This window comes from Protopterus annectens, chromosome 1.part0, assembly GCF_019279795.1.
Source record: "Protopterus annectens isolate FY-2018-M chromosome 1.part0, PAN1.0, whole genome shotgun sequence".
Lineage (NCBI taxonomy): Eukaryota > Metazoa > Chordata > Ceratodontiformes > Protopteridae > Protopterus > Protopterus annectens.
The window spans coordinates 1,292,941,309-1,292,962,931 of record NC_056725.1 but is presented as its reverse complement, the minus strand read 5'-3'; the positions used below and the strand labels follow the sequence as shown (position 1 = coordinate 1,292,962,931).

At 36.9% G+C, this 21,623-nt stretch overlaps 1 protein-coding gene across 1 annotated transcript in view; it reads left to right on the top strand.

Annotated features, from left to right (window-relative positions):
* Positions 1-2,420: 2,420 nt before the first annotated feature.
* The window catches only part of LOC122801207 (cytochrome P450 2D15-like), a gene marked incomplete at its 5' end in the record, with an annotated part of 628,388 nt that continues 609,185 nt past the window's right edge, over positions 2,421-21,623 (top strand). Inside the window, 2 exons of the mRNA XM_044070797.1 lie at positions 2,421-2,598; positions 19,224-19,376. Coding sequence (XP_043926732.1) covers positions 2,421-2,598; positions 19,224-19,376 — 331 coding nt within the window. The remainder of the gene's footprint in view (positions 2,599-19,223; positions 19,377-21,623) is intronic.

Genomic DNA, 21,623 nt, shown 5'->3' with positions numbered 1-21,623 from the left:
GTCCGGCAGTTGTTTTTTGGGTTACCTGGTTCCGGCCATACGACACACTGCAGTTTTGCCTCATGGGAAAATTTGAAATGTCCGAGAAGTCATCAAGAAACCTGTAAATCCAGTGGGACAAATCGATGCATGTTGGAAAGACCATCACTCTCTAGGTAAAGGACTGACACACATGGACTTGAGTGATAGTGTTATATCGTGGGCAGGCATATCACCAGCATATGGAGCAGTGAAATCGATCTGGGAGCTGAGAAAACTGTCAAAACTTCTCGAAGTAATGAGCAACATAACTTTTTCTGCTCTTGAATTGGTGACTGATGAACTGACTGCTATGAGAACTGTAGTGCTCCAAAACCGCATGGCTCTCAGCTTCACCCTAGAGGCGAGAGGTGGTATGTGCGCTTTAATCCAAGAAGAATGCTGTTCGTATATTCCTGACCATAAACACGAGATAGACAATCATCTTGAGGTAATTCAGCAAGTGTCGGCCATGACCAAACCAGGCCCAAACCCACTGATGGACTTTTTCCAGAAATGGTTTGTGGGGTGGGGTACCATCCTAATGAACATCCTGATTGCCATTTGTGTAGGTATGATCCTACTGGGAGTATGTGTTTGTTGTGGTATCCCCTGCATGAAAAGACTGATTAAAGACCTTATAGACTTGTTGGTTTCTGAAACCTTATATCAAAGTACTGAGTTTGAAGAACTGTTAAAAGACTAAAAGCTTTCATAAGTTTAAACTGAATGACTCTCTTAACTGCAAATCCTGAGTGGAAGAGGTTAGGAGAAGAAAACAAACTGTTTATGCTTATCTTGAAAGTAGAATAAAAGTATTAATAGGGGGGAAATGTTAGAAAAATATGTATTAATGTGTGTATTAGCAATATGCTTAGTGCATTTAGAAGCTTGAAAAGAGTTAACACATTTATTCTATTTCATACTGCATAAATCTGTTCAAACTGCAGTTGCTTTCTGACCTTGTACTGTTAGCTATAATCTTGCTTGTGCCTTGGAAATTTACTGAGAAGCAGGTGATTTCTGCTTGCGTTAGGAAAATAATGAATAGAACAATACTACTTGTATGAAACTTAGACAAGAAGTTCCGCTGTGCCATGAGAAAATACACAGCTGTAGAAGTTACAGATAATTAGTACAAAGCCTGCTTGAAAATATGAACTGCAATCAGCATTTGCTTGTATCTGTATTAGAAAAGTCCCTTGAAAAGTAACACTGTATAATAGATGTTTGTAAATGGATTAATAGTTACCAAGGCCAGGTTGTTTTTCTGAAAAGTTTCTCACAAATCTAGTCATGTCAGCAGAAAATCTGAAGTAACATCTGCTGTAGAACAATGCTAAAAGTTGTGTTTGATTACGTCAGCTTAGAAGGCCATGTCTTGTAAAATAGTATAAGAATGAACATACTTCCTATTAGTAGTTAGACAAATCCTTGTATTTGCATATTTTTGTCTCCTTGCTGCAAGTAAATTAAAGTGCCTTAACTGAACCTTACGTGTATTGGTCTTTGAAGTTTTTTTCCTTTGACAGGCGGCAAAAACTGACACACTCTGGCTAGGCTTATAAATGCCCTTGGGCAGATAGCCTAGTACCTACCTATGAACCTATAAACCTATGAACATGCCATTGTAACAAAGAACAGCTTCAGACCAAGTTACCTTCCCTTATCATGCCAGGGATTGAACCTAAGGAACTCTTGTAATTCCTCCCTCCAGGAACATATAGCTGTATATTCCAGCCTCTTACTTTGAACACTTATCCAAGGTGGTAGTTTTAATCTTCTGTTCTCAAAAGTCTAGTAGTGTGAATGTTAACATGCCAACTGGGTTAGTATCAATGAGTGGAGTAAAAATATATGAGTGACTATTTTCTTCATTAGCAGTTAAACATTGCAGTTTTAGAGAGCCATCTAACTGATCTCTGCAGAGTCCAGGCTGCTAGATTCTGCAGATCAAAGGAGGCTGGAAAAGTATTTGGCGTTGTTTCAAAGAATAGCTTATGGAAAGGTTCATTATGGGGCTTCATGGTTACAGGAGGCAGTAGTAAATGCATATATAATGTACCATTGTCCTCCCTCCTTAATTCAGGCAAAAGGAGGTTGTAATCCATACTTACAATGTATTATGTATGTATTAGTAAGGGCAGTGGTACTGTTGCTGGAAATGCAGTGCTGTTATCAGCCCCCGAATTTCTGCCCAGTGATGCATTTTTCTGTTGTTGCAGGTAGGTGACAATTGCAACTCTGCCACTTTTAAATTTCTAATTTTCTATTTGTGTCAAAATAGTCCATAAATTAATCATGGCTGCACAAGAGGTTTTCAATGTGATATGGAGATTAGAATATTGCTGGGTACACTAAATATGTGTGTTTAACATTCTTTCTTTATTTGATTTTTGTATTCACAGTTAAGTAAAAAATATGGAAATTTATACAGTCTTCAGCTTGGCTGGATCCATGCAGTGGTGGTAAATGGATATGATGCCTTGAAGGAACTCCTAATCAAGAAATCTGAGGATTGTGCAGATCGTCCTTGCTTTCCTCTTAATGAAATTCTAGGACTTACAGATAAGAAGGAAGGTAAGTATCTAATAAACTGTCAGCTGACACATGAAGCTTAATGCCTGTATGCCTTTCAGCCATTTTTATATAAACAAAAATGTTGGTGGTAGTGGACTTCAGTAAATATGAGGTAGTGTACTCACTCACTGGGGAAGGTCAGACTGGATCAAATGATGTACTGAAGATTCCAGATTGTGTTCTTTTCCACTGGTTATGTCTCATTTTCTGAACTCTAAAACTCTCTAAAACAGTTCTAAGTTCACAGTCTGTTTATGAAGGGAAATGCATTTAACACTCAGCAGTAGACCCAGAATATTAAACTCATATATTGCATTAATTGATCTGCATCCCTTATATTCTGCCTTTCTGATTCATTTACAAGTTATTCCCCATAATTCCCTTCTAGGCAGAGCCCAAGCATCCCACTCCAACATCAATAAACAGTTTACAAAAATGTATCTGGCATATTGAAGAATGTCATTGCTAACCCATTTTAAGTTATGCTCATTCTAGCCCCTCAGACATAAAAGCAAGAAGATATAATTATATTCACGCATATATTTAATAACATGCTGATTTTGTTGGAAATATCCTTAAATTTTACCTCTTGTATTTCCTCATGAATTTATGCATCATGAATCTTCTGTATATTTAAAATTTACCTTTTCACAGTATACATTAATTTTAACTTTATATGGATTCAGCACACTGAAAGTGAAACAAATTAATTTGGCTATCCAAAAATAATTTATGAACATGGTTATGTCTTTCAGGTAAGTCACTGAAAACATTTTCTGTGATTGGCCTTGCTTTTCTGCTTTACTGAATTTTTTTATTAGAATTATTTTTCAGTATGTTATTCATTTAAAGCTGCACTGGAGTGTGCTGGGGGTGCATATTGATTGAACATACACAGAAAAACATTACCTAAGCTGGGACGTTAATTTACCCTTTTTGAGGAATGATGCCCCCATTACAGTATCACCTACAACACTGTGAAAGATGAGAATCTGCCTTAAAGAAATACTGTTTTATGAATTATGCAGCACCATGACAAAATGAATAATTTAGGTGATGTGCATATTTGTGAGCTAAATATGAATTGAAGTTATACATACATCAGCTGAGACTTAGGCTCTTAAAACATGATATTAATGAAGGCATTCTGCCTGCATAATCTAAGCAACTTAATATAGTCATGAGAAAAAATATTGTATGCACTTTAAAAGTTTAGTTAATAAACTGTCTCTTTGTCAATAAATCATTAAATATTTCAAAGCTTCTTTAGTATTGAACAACTGCAAATCTAGCTTACACCGTGACAAAATCTAGCCAAAGTATCTTAAAAAGGGTTCCTGTTTACAAGACTAACAAAAGTTGCCAAGACTGAAAAATAATAACTATGACAACCAAATGCACAGATAACTAATGTGACAGAGTGTTAAAAGTCTCCAGTTAGTTTATGGCTACACTTTGATTTTTATTTTCTTATAGGATGTTTGACTTGATAATGAAAGGCTAATAATTAAGTTCTAAACTGTTCCATTCCCGGAGGGCAAAAGCTTTACAACATGTTGTAATAGATATCCTACTGCAAGAAAAGTTACATTATTTCTTGAAATATGCACTTGAATTAAGTGAATATGCAGCACTGATTACAAATGCATGGAATTTATTTAATAAATGCCGAAATGGAAGCATATACAAGCAGAGGCAGATCATGGTCAAATGGGGCCATAGGCAGAATAATGAATTATACCCCCCACACACACAGCCGTTCTAGAATCCCATTACTTGACCATCCCTCCCCGTTTAGTATAAACACTGTTCAAACCTGTCAGTGTGCATAATATTTTTTTCTTTACTTCTACAATGCTTGCAGATATTTGGATTTGATTTAAAACCTTTACTTCAGCGTTTTTTAGTACAAACACTGATAACCATTTGCTAAATAAAACAATACAGTCTCATAATGAAAACCCACTTAGCATGAGCAACAGTAAACTTCTCCACCCTTGAAACTCACATTTATTGAAATTACATTTAAACCCACATTCATAGAAAATGCAACTGGCCAGTGATGGATTAACTGTACCTTTGGACCCCTGCAGACATTTTTAGGACCATGCATAAAGGTATGTGTTTTTAATTCATTTTTCTGATTGTATTAAATTATATTCCTTGTTTAATACAACACCATTTGCTAGAGTTTGTTTTAAATTTGTAGTTTTTAACATTTTTCTAATAATCTGTGAAACAAAACATATGAACCAATAATGACAAGCTACCCAGTTCAGAACATTTTTACCCAAAAAGGCCATTCAAACTGCTGTCATTATAATGTGTCAGTGTCAAGTCATTATGCACAATCTTTAAGAATCATCTGAATGATTCCACACAAAAAAGAACTGTAACTAATGAAGAGGTTGTTGGAAAACAACTTTGCATTTCAAATAAATTGCCTTTGTTGCAAACCCACAGCCTTCTTTACCAAAAGAATAAAAAGAAAAGAAAATTGAAGGAGCTCTGGTGTTTGGTGTAGAGGTTTAAGACACTTGCTTAAAAATAATTAAGATCAGGGTTTGACTTTGAGCAAAGGCACTTAACTCAGCAGTGTCCCTAACTGGGACATTTCACACACTCACAAACACACATCCCTGGCTGTCATGCAACATAACTCATTGCTTGGCTGCTCATTCTGATCATAGCTTGCTTTCTTTACCAAGTGGAAAAATACTTAAATCTCTTGCTGTGCTGTACTTGGTGTAGTTAAAATTATTCCTGGAAGGCATTTAGCTGAGGTAAAAGAAGCACCAGTAAAGGTTAATTCAGCAGCAACGCTTGTGGTTACAGTTTATGTTTTGTACTGTCCTTGTGCAAGGTTCTGTTTTACATTTTCACTTACAGATGCCAAGGGTCCCCAAGCCAATATAGGCCCTAGGCAACTGCCTAGTTTGCCTAGTTCTGGATCTGTCTCTCTATACAAGCAACACCCATTTATGTCCAGAACAGCTTATTAAAATAAAATGCAGATTAAATAAGGATACAATTTAAACTAAATTATTACACATGAAAGCAAAATGCATCATTATTTTAATTTTAACTTTGTGGTTATACAGCCTCAAGGCAAATATGAGTCTCACTTTTGCAAAGTCCAAGTTAGGATATACAATTAATGGGCTCATGCGGTCAAGCCTTGCCAGTTGCATGTCATTTTGTTGTGTACGATTGTGCTGTTTTTGTGTTAATTCACTTGTAGTATATGAGTCTTGATATGGTTTCTGTCTTGAATTTGGATCTCCTGTTAATCCTCAGTAGTAAACATATGAGCAAAAATTATGGCTTCTTGTAGAAAAACTGAGAGGGACATGACAACAACAACAATAACAACAACAGCAACAACAACAAAATACTAACTGTGCATTAACATATTATGTATTTTATATATTTAGCATTACAAAAGTGTTTGATTGTACACATGAAAAACAGGAGAATATAGCCGAATATAATAGAATAGAATAAGCTATGCATATGAAATTAAAAAGGTATGCTCATTACTCAAATTAGCACAGGGTAAGAGCACAACAGTACCTACTAATGCCCCTTGAGAAAAGTCTATCTGCACGTTCCCAAACACCGGCGGTACTGTGGTAGCACACAAGAGATCCTTTCTGAAGCTCCTGTTTATGGTCCTGCACACTTAATGATAACGTGATGTCATGAAACCACTAACCTTACTATTATGACAATGGTGACATTACACAGAAGTGATCCCAAGCACCTGTGTAAAGCTGGTCATAGTTGGGATGCTTGTCTTCTTCAATACTGCCAATACAAGTGTTTAACTAGAACTGAATGTCTGTCAGGAATCATATGTGAATCACATTCTAGAACAGCCTCATTTTCAAGATTCCGTGACTTTTCCTGCCTGGAATATTCTAATAGTGGTAATTTATCAGTCACTTCTCTTCTCTGAATTAGAACAGTCTTATTTTAAACAGATAATTTATATTTCTGTGAAGAGATCACCTCTAGTAAAAAAATAAAAATGTAGGAACTTGGTTTGTGGAGCATTCCAATAAGAACAGTTTCCTGTTACTCAGTGTTTTTCATTTAAATTCTGAATGTGTACTATGTCTCTCAGTCTTAGCAATAATAACTTGCCTGACATGCCATAGTAGAACTTCTGTTTCTGCTGGGCACTTAGTCAAGCTGCTTATACATTTGTAATTTGTTTTGGCTGAAGCAGAGCAGAAGATGCTAACAATTTTGTTCTCATTTTCCATTCTGTCAACAGCTAAGATGGTGAAAGAAGTGTAAGGTAACACTGCTGCCTTATGCTGACCATACCTTTTTTCACTACTCCTTATATTCTAAATAACTCTCTTTGCTTGACCATTTGAATGGGAATATCTAGATCAAGCTATGATGTGGTGGAACTCCAACAGTTGTGAAAAATGGTAAATTCATGACTCATAAACTGTGGGCGATTAACCACAATAAGTATGCAGGGATACAATGTCAAGGAAAAATGGCTTTTACTATTAAATCAAGTTAAGACAAGTTGTATCTGATATAAAAATCAAAGTCTGGCTGCTTGGAATAATAGTCTGCCGAAATAGTACACTGATTGCTTTTAAACTTAAAGAGATTTAAAGCAACTTTACTTCACAGATGATCAGGAACTCAAGTAGAATCATGATATTTTTGGAGTTAAATGTTTATAGATATTACAGACATAACAGTTTTTTGCAATCTGTTCAATATCTTTGGACATTTGCAGTCAAAATGAAGTATCACATGCTCCTGCTTTGCACTTGATAATTCCTAAATACAGTTCATGCATTTTGTTTGAAATGATTTGGAATATATGAGTTGGTGCCCTCACTTGGTTAGATTATATCTCTATTTGTATGAAAAGAATTGCTTGATGAGAGGTGTAGGAGGCTTAACATGGAAATGGAATTTTCCTTTTACATCTAGCTATCCATCAAAAATCACATTTCTAAATAATTGTAACTGTCATTTTTCAATATGATGAAGAACAATATGGTGAAGAAATTCAGCATTATTTTGACTACATATTTCATAAGGCAAACATATGTATGTGCTTTATGATCCAGCATTAATGCCCTGTGCACTCTTTTCTTGAAACTTTCCTTTATGGACTGCATAAATCAAATCATTGCCTCTGTGGACAGGCTCTACAGCTGTGCATTCTTTATCTTTGTGACTTTATGAATCCCTGTCTCTGACTTAATGCCTCCTCTAAAGCATTGCTGCTGGACTTATCACTATGAATTCATTGAACTGTGGCCATTAGCTCACTAGAAGACCTTTCTAATATATTAAGTTGATGAAGTAACACCAGATGAAGCATTTAAGTTGTATTATTTCCAAGCACATGAACACCATTTTATGTAATGATTTCAGTTTGTGCTGAGAATAAGCCAGTATGCAGCATTAGACATAGACAGCGAATTTCTCAAACCCAATTAGTTATATGAAAGCTTAATAATGATGTTACACCTGGCACCAGTATCCTACTGAAATGTGATAAATGTATAATATCTGCACAATTTTCAGTCCAGTAACTTTTATATTGGCAAACCTGTTGAGTTTCTGTGTTCTGCACAGAAACTGTGTACAGTACCTTTACAGGCAAGTCTATAGCACTGACAGGTTATTGCTTGTGATACACTGGTCATTGTTGGTACTAGACAAAGCTCATTTATTGGCTTCATCATAGTTTTTTGTCTGTTCTTTCTTCACCTGTATATTTGTGAAAAATTATTAGCTTGACTATTTGTGATGCTCTCGGTTAAGAATGTTTTGCCATGCTGCTAATTTCATATTGAACAAAATGGCTGCTGATCAATTAAATGCTTTTCATTTTCAATGCATCATCAGTCTCATGTATTTCCGAAGCATTCTGTGGTGCTGTACTGCTAGTCAGAATTCTCACATTATATTTTGACTTTATCATGGGAATTACAGGAATGAAAGGAATCAGAAAATACAAGGCAACTGCGTCTTGTGGCCATTTACATCTTTACCAATTACCACCTTTAGACTGTACCACCTTTTTCAATGAGGGCAAGACCTGTCAAGCCAGGGGTGAATTTCTGAATGCCCATCCAATCCATTAAAGGAAGATAATGAATCACACTGCATCATTTGTCATGGAAATTTACTCCAGAGGTGGGGAAAGTACTGAGTAATGAACATCTCTCACCCCTGTGTTTTATTTACTTGCTGAAGAAATTAGATCCTTGGTCCTAATATTTCTGGGATAATTTGATTTGTGAAGATACAAGTGATCTAGGATCACTTGGTCCCTAATGGCATGGAAGGCAAAGCATAGATCTCTTCTCAGAAGTCTATAATATACTGAATAAAGAGACAGTGCTTTAAGGATTTCTGGTAGTTTATGTTTCTAAGCCATTGATCCTCTTAGTTAGGAACCTCTGAGGTCTTTCTAGTTGTTTGATATGTTTAGTGAGGTGAATCACAAATGGTGCATTGTATTCAATAATTAGCCTAATCAATGCTGCATATAAGAGGACAATGACCTCTTTAGATCTGGATTATATTCCTTTATTAATTAGTTGCACTAACTAGAAGGACTTTTGACTACTTTCATTACATAACTATTACAGGAGAGGAAGTTCTCAATCACAGTTCCATGGCTTTAGCAACATTCTTATTTTGGAGTGGGGTGCTGTCTGTGTTGTATGCTGAAATGAGAGGTTGTTCACCAGATATGAAGATGTGCTTTTTACCATTTAATTTGAGCCCATTTCAGTACACCAGGTGTTTACAAGTGTAAGTTCTTGCTGAAGGGATTGGTAGTCAGATGGTGACTTGACAATGACTTCTAATTTGCTGTTGTCAGCAAACTTGGTTAGCCAGAGGTTTTGGTACATGGTCCGGAGATCAGAAACATAAATACTGAATAAAATAGGTCTCAGTACTGAGACCTACGAACACCACTGGTCACCATCAGATAATTTGCTATCAATCTTACTGCAGAGATCTATTTGTAATGTATTAAGCTTACTACTTATGCTAGCATTAGGGGATGGTGTCAAATACTTTAGCCAGATCAAGGTACACTGTGTGGCCAGAATGATAATTGTCAACAGCCTGTGTTGCCCTTCCAAAGAAGTTAACTAAATTCATTAGACAGGTTCTACTCTTGACAAAGGCAAACTGCTGTTGGTCTAGCTTGATGACATTTTGAATATTCTAGTTTATCAGGTCAGTTATACTATGTTTCATGACTTTGCAAATAAGACTTATCAGATTGATCAGCCTATAATTTCTGGGGTCAGTGTGGGGACACCCTTCTAGAGACACATCATTACTGCCATGCACCAAACCTCAGGGACAAAGCCAGTGGCTAAACCCAGGTTAAATAGTTTAAGGCGTGGTCCTGTCTGAGCTTTGTTTGCATTGTCTTTTAAACATCCAGGTATATTATCAGGTCCCACTGAGGAAGTGTTTTGGTCTTGCAGAGTACCTTCAATGCATCTTCTTAAACAATGATGAGAAGTCTGAGAAATTCAGGAATAAGAAGGCTTTAGATTGTTGTCTCTGGGGTAAAATTCACATTGAAATTGTTTGCTAGTATATTGGTAACATCTTACTGGATCAGAGTAGCTAGTCCCATTATGAACACATTCGTAGCATTTTGGGTATTATTTCTTCATTTCTTAATGTAGCTAAAATAGGACTTGTATTTATCCTAAGATTCAGATGCTAGCCTAAGTTGATGGATTGCCTTAGTAGACATAATAGTAGTTTTTGAGTTTTTAGTTAATTTTTTGATGCTATCCTTGATACGAGGGACTGTAGATCTGCTGTTGCTTTAAGGATTGTTTTTCTTTTCAGTTATGTTGGTGGATCACTAGGATACATTGTTTTTTTTTTTAATTTCCCATTGTATTTAGATCTGGCAGAGATTTTCAATTCTATGTAGCATTTTTCTATTAACAGCAGGCTTCTGCTTCAGTTTAATTTGATGGATGTTTACGTCTTCAGCTAATATTTTTCATTTGAACACTGGTTGACTGTGCTGCTCTGCACAAATTCATAGCTTTTTTATAACATTTAATCTATTTGAAACAAACGTTTACTTCCTAATCTGTCTTCTTTGATACTACATATGATTCTGTCCTTCAGGAAAGGATAGTACATAAATCAGCAGAAATAGTCACCTTGGTTCTCTGTCTATAAAAGTTACATATGCTTCAATACTGTCTAGTGAACCCTGATCTGTAGTGAAAAATGGATAGTGAATATATAGCAGATTCGTATTAGGCTCATAGTACTGCTGAAACGTAAACATTAGAGTTTCTAAGTCAGACTGCCGCTGTTCAGTTAACCATGTTAACAATGTTAATTGCATCATAACCTGCTAGATATTGAAATGCAGCAACCTGATCTATTTTACCCTTTTCAGACAAGGCTAAAGTAATGCTGTAAAGATAAAACTTTTGTATTAACTGCTTCCAAGTTTCTGTCAAGTTTCCCTGAAGAGCCAGTAGTCCTTGGCATATGAATTGAAGAGATGAGCTCAAGAAGCAGTAAGTAGTTACATAACAATAATTTGATTATAAGTACAGAAAGTTTGCAGATTATGAAAAATAATGGCAAGTTTATCTGGAAATGACTTGTTTATTTTCTATATTGTAGATAAGTTAGGCAACTTAGTTTCCAGAAATCATTTCTTTAAACTTGTCAATGAATTCAAATTGTGTTTTACACCATCTCAAAATGTCTGTTTTAATGTAAAACAGGAGCAGCTGCTTCTACTTTTACTAGATACAATTTGTGGAGTTTTGTATAAAATGTGAAATTATACAGCTAAATCTATGCTTTTTGCTCATAATGGTGGCTTCTAATTTTCAAGTGTCACAGTTATGACAGAGAAGCAATCCTCAATGGTGTTTTTTTGGTTGAATATTGGAAATACTGCCTTTGTTGTCTTTCCTGTGTTCCTTCTGTTCATCCTACAATGATTTTTGAATACTGACAAGCATAACTTGCAAAACCATAAAAAATAAAAATTTGTTGTGTGCCCCACTGCACCCTCTAGCGTATATGTACTAACCCCATGGTTATACTACACCTATGAAAAGTGAAAACAAAAACACTACAAGTCCCCCTAAACTCACTCCAGTCAAGCTATTAAAGCTTCAGAACCTGCAATTAAACAAAACTGATCAAAAGTCATCAGACAAACATAACAATGTCAGAGAGTAGCTGTGCTGAATTCTGCAAACTGGCTTACAGTTACTGCTGTGGTGACATCTGCAATCTTTCTCTGGCACCATGTTTACAAATGTTTGGATGATTCGTATGTAATATACAGCTACTGGCAGCATAACCAATCAGGCACACATACAAAAAGGCAAAAAAGGACCTGGTAAGTAAAGAATCATACCATCTACAATGATTGGAGCAACTGTCAAAGCAAGCCACAGTCATGTATATCCAACATGCACTCACAATTATAACTGACTGAATACACACTTCACTGTGCATTACAGCTAGCAAGCATTGCCCAAGATGGTTTATAAGTGGAAACTTCTGCTAAGCCCTGCCAACTGAGTATATGGACATTAACAGGGCAGCTTTAGCCTTTGGCGTGTTTACTAAGCCAGATCAATGTCTAGTGGTTTTCAATCTTCTTCTTTTTCTCCATTTGTTATTAAATGATTAACCCTCAGGTATCAAATGAAAGTCTGAGTGCATAATGTTCACAATTCACAGCTTCGATTGTTTATTTAAAATTGTTAAATTACTGACAGCTGGTAAATGTTTACCCCATATTATAAAATGGGCACAGTAAGAAGTAAGACCAGTGTGTATATTTCTAGTCTTTTATTGAAGACAAATTAGTCTTTGGTGTGCTTGTTGGATAAGTGGGGGGTGGGAAAATAAACTTTATAGCTTATTTAGACAAGTGATATATGAAACGTCAAATAAAAATGCTTGGTGTCCGAGCTATAAAGAATAACAGATTTTTTTTAATTATAAAACTATAACATGTGTAAACAATGAGCAGTAACACCATCAAAGATGGAAATTCAAATAAAGCATTAAATTACCATAATGATTACATGAACACCAGCACATTAACTGGTGCTATGCTATAAAATGATCAGCTTCATGAGACAGCATTATAAACAATTGATGAAGACATATTTGTTAATTACAACTTAACCACATTTACAAGCCAAGTTGATATTAAATGGAGAGGAACCTTACCTGGACATAAAGCAAACTAGGTTCTTAAATGGGCCAACTTGCAGAGTAGAATAGCATATGCTAGTAATCGTTATAAGTGGTGTATGGTGTTCTGTGGTGTGGTTTCCCTTTTTGATGTTTCTCCCTACAGTAACCTTTCATACCTATGAATGAAGCATCAAAAGGCAGAGACAAAGAGGTGCACCTCTGATTTCCAGTGAGGGGAATTACATAAATTAATAATTACTCCTACTTGTAGTACCCTTGTCCTCAGGTTTATTGGTAAACATCTCAGTCATGTGGAAGAAATGAGGATCTAGTTATATGTGTTATAGTACAGATCTGCTAAGTCTGTGCTCTTAGCTATGTGCCTTGTTTCCTCCCATACATCACTAACTCAAGATCAGTTGCACAATTTATGTGTTGTATCAGCTTGGAGATTGTGCACAACATGCAGAACATCGACCTTGAATATTCTGCTTCCATGTTATGAACAAATAGCCAACAATCACCATACAAACACATAATCTGACTTTCCCATAATTTTGGAGCCCTGCTGAGTCTGTGGTAATTAAAAAAAATGCAGGTCGACATAATATATGGTAGGCTGACTCTGCTGCCCTATAACCCTTTCAAAAAATGTCAAGTAACTGGTGTATAACTAAGAAGTATCCTGCAAAAGTGCATGGAGCATACTTGTGTGGGTTGTTCCCTGTGTGGCACAAATGAAGTATTAATTATTGGCGGTTCCCTGGGCTATCCTTGATCAACCTATACATTAATAAAGAGGTAATAATATGCCTAATCTAAAATATCTCCAGATTTCCCTAGAGCTTAAATTAAATTGGCCTTTAACAGTTTGGAAAGTGGCTATTGTCCAGCTGTTAACTATGACAGGGAATTTGAGAGGAATGTTATAAAATCTCCCTCCCAGGATAGTCAAAACAGAATCTCTTCCTCAGTCACAAGGCAAGGATGTCCAAGAGTGGGATTCTCGCATCAAGTAATTGTTTTAATTTACATCTTCTACCATCCCAATTAAACGACTTGAAGAGCTTCTGGATTTTCATAAACCATTTGCTTAGTTGGCATGCATCAAAAGATGAAAGACTAAATAAAAAGATCATCTTTTAATTCGCTGATCCTACCAGTGAAGGCAAGATGCAACCTTCTCCACAAATGTACCAAAGCAAAGAGTTCTGAGCAAAGAAATCACAAGCTGATCTCTATGTCCTTCAAGAAAGATGGATGAATTCTCATACCAAGGTACCTTGGTTTACCAGACCAACACTTGAAGGGTGGCTCTAGGTTGTTCTGTAAGTTATCCTTAGCCACTTAGTTAACTGCAACTAGTTAAGTTTTAAATGTATCTTTTTGAATAGGTAGGGTATAGAACTCATGCAAAAGGGTGTTTAACATTTTAGCATCTTCTAATGGGTTTTCAGAAAAAAAAACATACACTTGCCATCAAATAAGTTCAGTTTGTAAAGTGGTCCACTCCTTCAGTTTAAAATTGTTATGGATGCATCTAGTCAGTGGTTCTGTTGCCAGAATGAACAAGGTTGGAGAAAGAGACAGCCCTGGCATGTACATTTAATAAGAGGGAGAGAGAGAGAGACAGACAGACAGACAGAGCAGGAAATAACTGAATTGTCTATTCGTTTTGAAAAAGACTGGATGTAGAGATTTTGTATTCCTTTTAGTAACTGGGAAGGTAGAACTAAATACACAAATACTGTCCAGACATACTGCCACCTTACTGAAACAAGAGTTCTTTCAAAATGCACAAAAATTATTGTGCAGGAGAAAAATAAATAAATCTCAACCTCTCAGCATAACAAATCTGGACAAAGCCAAATAATGGGGGTCAAAGGTCCCAAAATAGGGACAGATTTTAAATATTGCTCTTATAAACTTAGAAAGTTGCTAGAATAACAAGACTTTTGCATTAATTTGTATTTCCTGAATGACATGAAGTCTGAAACTCAAATGTCTGGTTTTACTTAGTGACTTCAATCCTAAATGATTTGCCAGAAAACGACACATTTTATGAGGAACTGATGATCAAAACTAAGAGGCAAAAATCTGGACATTCTGTGAAAATCAGGACAGTTAGGTGACAAAGGTTTGCAGATGATCTATGTAGGATCTGACCTTTACAAAACTCACTTGAGAAGGGTGCACACAGGAGAGGAAAGGAAGATGATGTCTGCTTGTTATTATTTGGGTACAGAGCTTAGCTCTGGTACATATAAGGGATACTGATCTGTAGTAATCTACATGCTGTGGGTTTTTAACTGGCTTGATTAATACAATTATTAAATAGTCTTTCAGTATGACTGAGGAATTCCCAGTGTCAAAAAAATCTTGAGCTATTAAATTTAGCAGTGGCACTAACTGGAGCAACAGTTATTTATGCAAAGTGACTGTTTGTTTGTCCCGTCCAAGGACTTTGCCACTTGATGCTTTCTTGATTGACAAACATATTTCTCCTGCAGAAAAAGATCTAGATAAAGAGATATTATTTGAGCGAGAGAGCTAAGGAAGATTAAGATTGTTAAGGAACTGCAGAATATCATTTGTCTGTGGAGAAGCCGTACATTTGATGTACAGTGTAGAGTAATATTCTTGTAAATTTTATTAATATCTATTGATGAAGCTACTGTGATTCCTTTGGCTTTAATGGTGCTGATCACCCTTTCTTTAACCTGAATGCCAACAAATTTCCTGGCAAATTTTCAACTATGTCTAGGATGACCAGGGTTCCGTTAGCAGCCCTGATGCTGTAGGTTCCAGGCAAAGAGGGTGGAAGAGTGAAGATGACATAGCCACTCACCTCTTCCATGGGGATGGATGAGTTGTATGCACTTGGAAACACATTGAGCAGTGCAAACTTCCTATTGGAGACTAGAAAGCTCACATCTCATGCTTGAGGCATGGGACAGGGATGCCTGGAGGGACTGCCCCTTGTGGAAGTACAAGGACGTTGTCCACTGTTATCCCATTGTGTCCCTCCCATATGCTTCACCTGGTGAATTCAGTAGGGATGGAGGATGCGATAAGTAGAAACCCTCTAATTGCCTCTGATGGCTGTCTAAATTATCATCTCTCCTGGCCATCCATCACTCCAGTGATAGGTAAAGAATGGGCTGATTTGACATGGGTGAGGTTGATGACTGACAAACAATAGGGGGAAAGAGTTAAAAGAAAGTGACAGTTTTAACATCACTAGGCAAATTAAATGAATGAAATATGATACTTGCAACAAATTAATTGTCAAATGCTTTGAAGCGGATGAAAACACAGATAATGACAACAGCTATTTGCTGCAGTACATGACCAAACACTACTGTGTCTTAAGTGTTGTCAGCGTATCCTTCACTTTTTTGTGGCTCCCCTCATCCACTGTTCATCATTGTAGTGGCCTAACACCCTGATGTCTATCTTCACTGGGTCTACCTGCTGACCCCAACTCCCGGACTTTAATCTGGTATATATTGCTGGGGCAGTCACAGAACAAGGCATCCAGGAGCTCAGCTCATCTGTGCATCCGTTGGGGAGTTACTTATGACCTACCATTTCAGTCCCCCCCATATGTGAACCAACGGTTTAGCCTGGCAGCAGACATGCAATGGAGACATGCAGAATATTGCCCACCTCCACAGAATCTCAGCCAGGTCTCCACCTTTTTAACCTCTGTTGTAGGCATGCCTACTATGTGCCACCCCAGCATCCACTAGTGATTGACACTTAAGTGGTCATGGACCTGCCCACCCACCCTTGGGAAGCTCTGTCAGTTACTGAGACACTTATTGAACCCAGGTCACCTGGGCCATAGTCAAGGCTTTATCCCTATATGCCACAAGAGTGGCTACAACAAGCTTTTATAAAATTAGTGGAATAAAGCAGATGTTCATTTTTAAGAAAGCAAACTTTATGACCAAGGTTACAAAAGCACAACTTTTTAACTGCTACTACTTTGGCAGTAGGCCCCTCCCCAGTCCCACAAATATAAAGGATATCAGATGAGCTCCTGAACTCATTTGGTGAGTTGTTGGTCCTTATAATGATTACTAGACAGACTTCATACAGAGTACAGTATTTTTAGCATATGCCACTTCTTCATGTTCTCCCTAATAATAAATAAATACATAAATTATATCTTTATCAATTATTTTTTTTATTCTTTGTTGAGCAGGTTAGTCCCACTAGGCCACTGTTTTCTTTACAGGGGAGACCTAAGATGGTATTCTTACTAACAAATGGAAATTTGGCCAAGACATAAGCAAATTATTTTTTTTCTATAAGCTCTACTTGATCTTGTACAATCTACATCCACCAGAGCTACCACCAACCGTATCTCTCTACCTCTTACAGCAAGAAATCTGGGCAAAGCCATGAATAAAAGTGGGACAATGGCCTAAAAACAAGGACAGTTTTTAAATATCGCTCTTATAAATTTAGAAAGTTAATAGAATAACATATTTTATATTAGCATGACTTTTTTGAAAGGTATGAAGTCTGAAACTTAAATGTCTGTCACTATTTTTTTAACTTCAGTCTTTAATGATTTGCCACTAATTTGCTAGAATGCCACAATTTTTTGAAAAACAGACCAAAAATATGGGCATTTTGTACAGTTGAGAGGTATGCTATCAACTTAGGCTGACAGGTTCTGAGGTTAACATTTCATCCAACAGACATCACACTCAGGAGTGCAGTTCCCCCTTATGCTGCACTGCAGGGCCAACACTGGAAGTTAATCCTGGAACCTGGGGTGGGAATAGACCACACAGCCTTATGATCCTTTAGCACCAAAGGCAAATGCCCTATGTGTTGAGCCACTGACACTGTAATTAGGCTCCTCTCTAGTGTTATTACACTGCTTTTTTTATTTCTTGTGTCAGTTCCTGTTTCATTGCTGAGTGATTATGCTTCAATGCCTTTGCAAATGAGACTTGTTAAATGCTGATATGAGATATGATGTAAGCAGTCAGCGTTACTATCTAGCAACAGTTGTCCTTTGTAGCTGTAATAAGTGCAGTCTATGCACTTCTTACTGTTCTAAATGAATATTCAAAATCTAGCACCAATAAGAAACAAAAAAATGGGTTAAGGCTGATCATGTTCAAGGAATACCTCTGTCCATTTAGGGCTGCTTGTGTAAAATATTGATAGGTTAGTACTAAGCTAACTGCCCTTGTGAGCCATTTTAAGCCAAGCCAGTTATCCCTTGTGAGATTCAAACCCTGCACCTGGTGTTTGTAAGGAAACCACATTAACCATTAGCCCACCCCTGTATTATACTTTACCATCCAGTAGTGTTTTAGGATATCCAGTCATTTCATCCATTTTAGTAAAACTTAGCTTAAAATGGCAGCTCTGTAAATATTCTCCAAGCGAGCTACTGATGACAAGATGTATGTTTTATCCATGTTGTAGTAATCTCAAAAATTGATTATTTTAGTTAAAAGGAGGTATGAAGATAAGACCTTATACAGCTGGTGAGGGGACTTTTCCTTATGCATAGATTGTGGCTATATTTTTATTTTTATTTTTATCTAGTACTATTTCTTTTGATGAAACCAAACTTTGGACAGATTTATTTGACACTTTGACTGGTCATAGCAAACACTATGGATATGACTCATATTCATGTTTTAGAGGCACAGCTTAAGTATATATTATTAGTTTGTGTAACTTCCTAATTTAATTCAGTTATACTAACATTCTGTGCAGGGAACATTGAACATTGTTTTCATCTATAACCCCCACACACACACACACACACCACACACACACAGATTATGTCCCTAGGCTTGTGGTATTTATTTTAGTTTGTGATTCACTTACACAAACAGTAACAGTAGTAACTGCTGTCTGACTGATGCAAAATGCTATTTTAATTATTTTGGAGAGGGCCAATCTGCTGATCAAAAGATGAAAGAATCTAGTAAGTTTACAGGCATTTACTGGAAATGGATGGGGTGATAGACATAAGGAAGACAGAACATTTGCAAAGAGCCTCCATAAAAAAACAAAACAAAACATGAAATTGGGAAAGAGACAAAACATGGAATGATGTAATGTCCTGTGGTGGGGCAGTATGCTTGACATACATCCTTCCATTATGAATTTGGGTATTTATCATTTTATTTACTGATTAGATGTTCACCAAATCATGTAACCTGAAAATGTTTAGTAATTTTTTTTGTGTCAGATTTACCTCAATTTACAACAGAATAACATACCAGTAAACTATAGTTATAGATTTCAAGTGACATATATATATATATATATATATATACATTAACGAGTGTTGTGAGAAGTCTGACTTAGATTGTAAATGAAAGAATTACGTAAACATACAGCATTCTCTCTCTCTGCAGGAGTTATAAATGCTCGATATGGAAGATCATGGAAAGAACAAAGAAGGTTTACACTTTCAACCTTGAGGAATTTTGGATTAGGGAAGAAATCATTAGAGGAAAGGATTATCGAGGAAGCTGGATTTTTATGCAATGAATTCCAAGCAATAAATGGTAACGTAATAATCAAAATAAATGAATGTATTTACTTTTCATGAAAATTGAGATATGTAAAAGTTAGCATTCAGTTGTATGCCATATAGTTGTCTGTGTACAAGTCTCACTATATTCCTTCTGCATGAATGTATTTAATGGTTCTGGAATAAACTGTGAGAAAGATAAAATCCAGTGAAGCCTGCTGATCAGTAAGGTATGTCTGAGAACCCATGTATGAATTTATCAGCATTGTTGGAGTGTTACTAGTGTGACTGTTTTAATTATGTTGCTGTATAAATGCCATGTCGTGAAGCTATGCAACTCATACAAAAAAAACACAGACAAATTCCCGTGTTGATGCTAGCAGACATTGCAAAAAAAAAATGTTAGGAGTTGCCACCATATTAACAAATAAGTATCTGCAACAAGCTCTTATTGCCATTATAAGCCCCAGTGGTGCACTTTGTCACCCCCCAGTGGCACAATGTTATCCAAACATGCCTGACATTTAGGATCATAGGAGACTATAGGTCATTTCAAGCCTAGCCATTTCATCCCAATGTAATACCATAGAAATGTTAGTTAATACCCAAGATTGCATTTAGTAATCACTGCCCATGTCCAGGAAGTTTGTGGGTGCTATTCCTGATAAGAATTTACAGTGCCCCATCCACTCATCCAGGTTCCTTTTGAACGGGTCTATATTATAAGATCGACGTTTGAAAACATCGAACAACATATATGGTCGATGTCTTCAAACATCAACCTTATAAAAAGACAAAAAAAAAAAAAAAGAAAAAAGTGCCCTAACGTTTAAGCAGGGGGGGCAAGCCCCCCTGCACCACCCACATGGAGGGCTGTGCCCCCCACACCCCTCGCTACTTAAATATACCAACTCCAAGACCGCACTACATTGCAGTAAACAGAAATCTCCACTTACGGAGATTTCCATTTACACGCTTGAGATTCTGAGCATTCGATATTCTCGTGTCGACAATGTCAGATTCGACATTGTCGGCTTTCGAGAATATAATATAGACCCTTTTGAACAGTGTCATAGAGGTCCTCTGTTTCACATGAATAGGTAGCCTATTTCAAAGATGCAGCAGTTGCTGGGAGATAAATCTGTCCCTCCAGCATGTCCTATTTAAATCGCAGGCCGTATTTAGGTCCTGGAAATGGATGGCCCTAATCCCATTTGATTTACGGATATACAACAAGTTCATTAGGTTTGGGTCTGAGATTGCTCTGTAAGCCAGGCATAAGTATCCCCTAAAAAGTCTATACAATACAGAGTAAAGTGACAGGGACTTTAGTCGGTTTGTGTATGGCATGTGCTGGAGTCCCTTAATCTTCTTAGTTAGAAACCACTGAGGTCTCTCCAGTTGCTGCAGGTGCTTTGTAGTGTACATGCTGAATGGGGCGTTATAGTCAATTGTGGGCTGGATAAATGCCAACTATGGAGGTGTTATAACCTCTTTTGCTCTCAAAGCGATGCCTTTGCTAATCATGTGGGCTATGTAGAAATTCTTCCTTAATACAGCAGACACATGGTGGTGGAAATTAAGATCATGGTCATTTTGTGATCCCAAGTCCCTTACCACTTCATGTGTACTTAGGGAATTGTTGTTGATTTGATAGTACGAAAGGATATTGTTAGTGCTGAAGAGAATGATGATGTATTTCTTTGCATTCAGTTTGAGTCTGTGACTAAGATACCAGCTGTTGGTCTGCGTAACACACTCCTGAACTGTACTGACATCATTTCAGGATTCAATAATTGCACCTAGTTTGCAGTTGTCTGCAAACTTGCTCAGCTACAACCCTTTAGTGTTGACATGAACTTCTGAGAAGTATATACCAAAAGTAGGGAGCCCAGCACTGACCCCTGTGGCACCCCAATGGTCACAGGTATGCTGGTTGATGAGGAGTCACCCACTTTGATAGTGTGGGTCTGGTTTGTGAGACAGTTGGCAACCCATTTTACAACAAAGGGGTTTACATTCAGTTTGCTAAGTTTATCAGTAATGCTTGGGTGTGGGATTGTGTTGAAAGCCTTTGCCAAGTCGAAATATGCTGTGTGGACAGATTTGCCTTCATAAGTGGCCCTGGTCACATTTTCAACAAAATCCACCAGATTTAACAGGCAGGATCTGCCCTTGATGAAGCAGAATTGGGTAGAATCCAGGGTTTGGAGATCGCCTTTGTCTTTATGAGATCCATAATGATACGTTCCATGGATTTACAGACGAGGCTGGTCAGGCT